The 5,403-nt window shown below is 50.1% G+C and overlaps 1 protein-coding gene across 1 annotated transcript; it reads left to right on the top strand.

The window, feature by feature from the left end:
• The first annotated feature begins 860 nt into the window (after positions 1 to 860).
• On the top strand, positions 861 to 4,931 carry CHCHD2 (coiled-coil-helix-coiled-coil-helix domain containing 2). Its single transcript, XM_045074888.1, has 4 exons — positions 861 to 1,054; positions 2,861 to 3,110; positions 3,855 to 4,014; positions 4,640 to 4,931. The coding sequence occupies exons 1-4, from the start codon at positions 1,005 to 1,007 to the stop codon at positions 4,648 to 4,650; spliced, it is 471 nt and encodes a 156-aa protein (XP_044930823.1). The 5' UTR covers positions 861 to 1,004; the 3' UTR covers positions 4,651 to 4,931.
• Positions 4,932 to 5,403: the final 472 nt, after the last annotated feature.

Genomic DNA, 5,403 nt, shown 5'->3' with positions numbered 1-5,403 from the left:
ACCAACAGTCACGGAAACGCACACACTTGGGGCTTTCGCAACTGCTGTTCCCTCCGCCGGGCCTGCTGCGACCCCTGATCGACACCTGGTTTCCTTTCGGTGCCTCCTCCAGGAGTCTATTCAATGCCGCCTCTTCAAAGACCGCCGCCCCCTCCTGCCTCTCAACTTCCATCTCACTCGCGCAGCTTCTGTTCCTGTCGCCACGACCTGCTTCCTGCGGGCGTCTGTGTCCCGCTGCCTGCCTGTCTCACGTGCTGCCGTGTGGACCTGCAGGGCCTCGCGGGCGCCGGACCGTCGTTCGGAACACGGGTGACTACCAGCGGACGGTCCTACCCCGCTGACGCGCACAGGCCGGGACACAGACTAAGAGCGTCCGAACACGCGCAGCCATAAATGCGAGGCGCCGCTAATCTCCACTTCTGCTGCCTCAGCCCAGATGAGAGAAAGACAAACCGGTCCGACTCGGCGCCGTCGATCCTGCCTGAGGTATTCCGGCTCCCTCGTTCAGTCCCTACCGCGCGCCCACACGGTGACTCAGAACACCCGACCCGGGCGAGTAACTTCATGCTGAGAGCTAACGCGTCCGAGGGCAGCGGCAGTCGCGCCAGAGATCTGTCCGCCCGACTAACAACACGCCGGTCCGGAGGGAAGCGGCGACGGTCCTCGCGCCCAGGGAAGCGAACCGCAAGCCCCGCCCACTCAGGCTCAGCTGGGGAAGAACCCTCGCGCGGTTACTTCACGCACTTCCGGTCCCTTGCCGGCGTCCGGCGCGGAGCTTATGACGCAAACCGCGTGCGACCTGGCGCCGCTGTGGCGTCCTGCCCTTCCAGCGACCTTCAGGGCCCGCGCGGACGTGGGCGAGCAGGAGCCTCTGCGTGCGCGCTGATTGGTCGCAAGCGCAGGCCCAGCCCGCCCCCTGTTTTCCGTTCTGCGGCGCCGCCGAAGCCGCTGGGGTCTCCGCCGAGTCTCGGACGTCTGGAAGCAGGGCCGCTCCGCCAGGAACCATGCCGCGTGGAAGCCGGAGCCGCACCTCCCGCATGGCCCCTCCGGCCAGGTGAGGCCTCCGTAGGGGGTTGAGGCCCAGCCGGCGCGTGACGCAGACGGAGGCCGCGCTAGGCCTCGCCGCGGCCGGGGGCGCCCGGAGGCCGGCGTGGCGGGGGTCAGCGTCCGCCGCCGCTCGTTGGTTGTCACGGCCTTCGGCTGGGTTTCGCGGCGGGGGCCCTTCCCGGTTCCGAGCGCCCGTGACTCCCTAGAGCCCGTTGAGTTAAGTGACTCCTCCGGGAGGGGCTTGGGACTCAGGACCCCCGCTCCGGCCCGGCCCGCCGCGCGCTCCCAGAGCGCCTTTTACCTCGGAGCGGCCGCGGCCTGGAGGTGGCGTCCTCCAGTGGGAGCCGAAACGTCAGGAGGAGCCCCCCCCGGAGGAAGAGGGGGAGGAGTGTGCCGGAAAGGCCGTGGGTTGGGGGAAATGACCCGCATTTCAGTAAACTGGCAGATCTGAGCACCAGCAGTGGGTTCCGGGGGCTCGGCCTAGTCGGGAACGCAGTTACTGAAGCCTCCCGTGTAGGGGACGTTTTCTAGTTCTTTTCTCTTCTTTTTGTAATACTTATTTGTCAGGGCACAAGCAGAGGCCGCGGTAGAGGGAGAGGGACAAACAGGCTCCCCGCTGAGCAGGGAGGGGGCCCCCCCCATGTGGGCCTCGATCCCGCGACCTAGAATCATGACCCGCGGGGAAGGTGGACGCCTAACCAGCTGAGCCTCCTGCCCCCCCCCCCCCTTTTCTAGGTCTTAAAATATTTTGAAAGTACACGGTTACTCGCACTTTAACCTCAACACCAGTAACCTTAGGGAGAGATGTTATTCATCTTTTCCAGAAATAAGGAAATCGACGGCTCGGAGCAAGTGACTTGTCCACGGTCCCTCTGTCAGTGCGTAGGAAAGCCAGGTCCGACCCGAGTCTTCCAGTTCAGGACGTTTTAGCACACTGGTTTTCTGGAGTAGGGTGGATTGTGGTGAAACAGTAGGCTAGGAGTATAGGGAAAGAAGTTTAACGGAAAGAAGTTTCTCTCCAAAGAACCAAAAACCACATTTTTCTAAAGTGATGCCAGATGCACCTTGATGGAACCGAAGTATAAACTTCTGACCTAGCCTTTTTTGGGGCAAGAGCACCCGAGGAAGTAATCTAAAAATGGCCGGAGGAAACATAACATTTTATTTTTTAAAAATTTTATTTATTTGTCAGAGAGCAGAGGCAGGCAGGCAGAGAGAGAAGCAGGCTCCCTGCTGAGCAAGGAGCCCGATACAGGACTTGATCTCAGGACCCTGGGATCATGACCTGGGCCGAAGGCAGCCAACTGAGCCACCCAGGCATCCCTTTATTTTATTTTTTAAAGATTTTATTTATTTGACAGAGCACAAGCAGGGGGGAGTGGCAGGGACAGGGAGACGCAGGTAGCCTGATGAGCCAGGAACTCCATGGGGGGCTCAATCTAAGGACCCTGGGGTCATGACATGAGCCACCGCCATAGGTGAAGATTTTTAAAGCAGTGCTGGACATGTTAGTGAGAGCCTGTTGATGACCAGAAGCCTTAGTAATAACAGAAGCAGGTAACATGTATTTTGTATGTTTTATTATTAAAATACTGTATTCTTACAATAGAGTAAACTAAAGGAAAAATGTTACTAAGAAATCATGAGAAAATACATACGGTGGTGTACCTATCCTGTATTTATCGAAAAAATCCACATTGAAAGTGGGCCCCTGCAATTCAGACCTGTGTTAAATGGTCAACACTACCGTTCCTTTAAGTACAAACCTGGTAGCAGGTGGGCATTTCATACTTTCTGTTCTGTTCTTTCTTAGCCGGGCTCCTCAGATGAGAGCTGCACCGAGACCAGCGCCTGCAGCTCAGCCGCCAGCAGCGGCTCCCCCATCTGCTGTTGGCTCACCTGCGGCTGCACCCCGGCAGCCCGGTCTCATGGCCCAGATGGCATCCACTGCAGCTGGCGTGGCTGTGGGCTCTGCTGTTGGGCACACGATAGGTCACGCCATCACTGGGGGCTTTGGTGGAGGAAGTAGTGCTGAGCCTTCAAGGCCTGACATCACTTACCAGGTAAGGTTTTGAGCAGTGTTTTCTTTCCGTGGGTCATTATGAGAAAACCTAGTTATTTTTAAGTTCCTTATGTATAGGAACTGTCTGTAATTTTAGAATCCACAGTGCTTTTAACAGAAAATGGTTTATCAAGAGCCAAGCTTGGCAGTTGTTAGTGGCTTAGATCAGCATCATCAAGTACTGAACAAATTGTATTCGTTTTTAAGGAATAGAAGAGCAGTTCAACTTGATTTCACTGTAAACAGCCATTTCCCCCTTATTTTAAATTTAGTTTCAATCTTACTAAGTGTTTAAAAATCTCTTCAGTAGCTCTAAATCTCTTCTCTACTATGATCTCTTCTCTGACATTTGCCACTGCCCCTTTTTCTGAAGTATGTGAATTTATTTCTCTGATGAGCATATGTGTTTGGTGTGTAGCCTGTTGTATTTTGGTGTATTCGATACTCTCATCTGTCAATTTTTCTGTAATAGTCCCACTTTCTCCTCCATGAAACTTCACTGAACCTCACTGGTATTTTGCTTCATTGTTCTTGAATCTTCCTTCTTATAACTGGAATTTTGTTAAAGCCCATTTGCTTTTGCCTTTAAATTTTTTCACTTTCCATGTTATTAGATGGAAACCTTAATTTCCATCTAGTTCTAGTTATGTTTCCTCAGTTGACCTCAAAGACATTGGATACTGTTCTTTGTTCAGGCGTAGATCTAATTTGCTTTCTAAATGGTCCTGAATGTTGTGCCTTTCAGGAGCCTCAGGGAGCCCAGCCAGCGTACCAGCAGCCACAGCAGCAGTTTGGCCCTTGCCACTATGAGATGAAACAGTTTCTGGAGTGCGCCCAGAACCAGGGTGACCTTAAGCTTTGTGAAGGTTTCAGCGAGGTGCTGAAACAGTGCAGATTTGCAAATGGTAGGTGATGCATCAGTCCCTGTTCGATCCTGCATCTGCTCAGTTCATAACTTTGGGATTCTGTGTCATAAATTAAACTGACAAGTTGGAGATTTCGTTTACATTTTAAAAATAATCTAGTTCTTCTAACAAAGAGCTGGTCCAGAGGTTTCTAGTCATTATCTTGAGTTTTTGCCAGTTACATTGTGATGCTGATTTTTCTTTAAGTGGGTGTAGATTAGTGTGTCAAGTCTTGTTCTGGTTACAGGATGTGAGTGATCTAGCCATAAAGCTGTGAATAAAAAATTAGATTCCATTTTCACCCATGTCCAAGATTAGATATAAGGACTGATAAGTTATTGGCATTCTTCACACCTTATTTGAGAAAAGAGTTTATTCCATCCCTCAGTGGAACTCTGAGGTTTGGGCTATCTGGAATGCTGGCAGTGAATTTGTTTATATAATCTCCTCCTTTTGATCTAAGAATTCACCATCTGTTAAAATGCTCATTTTCATTTTCCTACCTTCATTTAGGCAAGAATCTGATAAACCTGGGCTTTCATCTGTCTTTTTATCATTTGGAAGGCTTCTGCTTTGCCAAGAATATACAGTTATTACTCTACTAACTTACCTTTTCTGTTTGCAGGATTAGCCTAATCAAGAAGTTCAAATTGAAGACACGGAAAATCATCTCTCATGACCAAGTTAATTTAGCATAAAAATATATAATTAACAGTGAATATATAAAGTCTAAAATCACCAGTTAAGCCTTTCCATCTTTAATTACAGCTTGAAAAAGCATGTTCTTACTGAATAGAAGTTCATTGAGATGGTTTGAGTTTGGGGCTGCCAGGATGTTTGTGTGCCTCCTTAAGTCACCTTTTGTGATGTTCTCATTTGTGAACTAATTAATAGAATAAAGTGATTTTCTCTCAAAATGTGGTGTCTTTGAAGTGTGAGATTATAAATTAGATATGGTATACGCACGCTGCACATAGGCATTTTGCAAAAGAACCCAAGTGTCTCAACTTGTCTTTAAGCATCTATGTTTTATAGTTTTAATATTAAATTAGCATCCATCTGGATGATCTGGCTGAGCTCCCCGAGGAGCTTTTGTAGGAAAGTAGTTCCGTAAGGAGTCGCTCACTAGCCAGCAGTGCTCACTGAAAAGGTTCCAGATGGAAGGCCAGGGTTTGGTACTGAGCAGTAGTAGGAAACTGTTTTAAAGTGAGCGATAAAGGAAATGTGGGCGGAGACCTATTGCAGGAGTGGGTTCCTGTGGCCAGGTCAGCACTTCTGTCACTTCCCCAACTATATCCAATTAATTGGTCAGAGATGTGAACCAGTCTCAGTCCAGGCATTTCCCCTGCAAATGTTTTTCTTCTACATAAGGCCTTGTAGCTTCCCTTT

The sequence above is a fragment of the Mustela putorius genome, unplaced genomic scaffold (genome assembly GCF_011764305.1).
Source record: "Mustela putorius furo isolate JIRA1106 unplaced genomic scaffold, ASM1176430v1.1 tig00000139_pilon_pilon_pilon, whole genome shotgun sequence".
NCBI lineage: Eukaryota > Metazoa > Chordata > Mammalia > Carnivora > Mustelidae > Mustela > Mustela putorius.
This window is presented reverse-complemented; position numbering and strand designations above follow the sequence as displayed.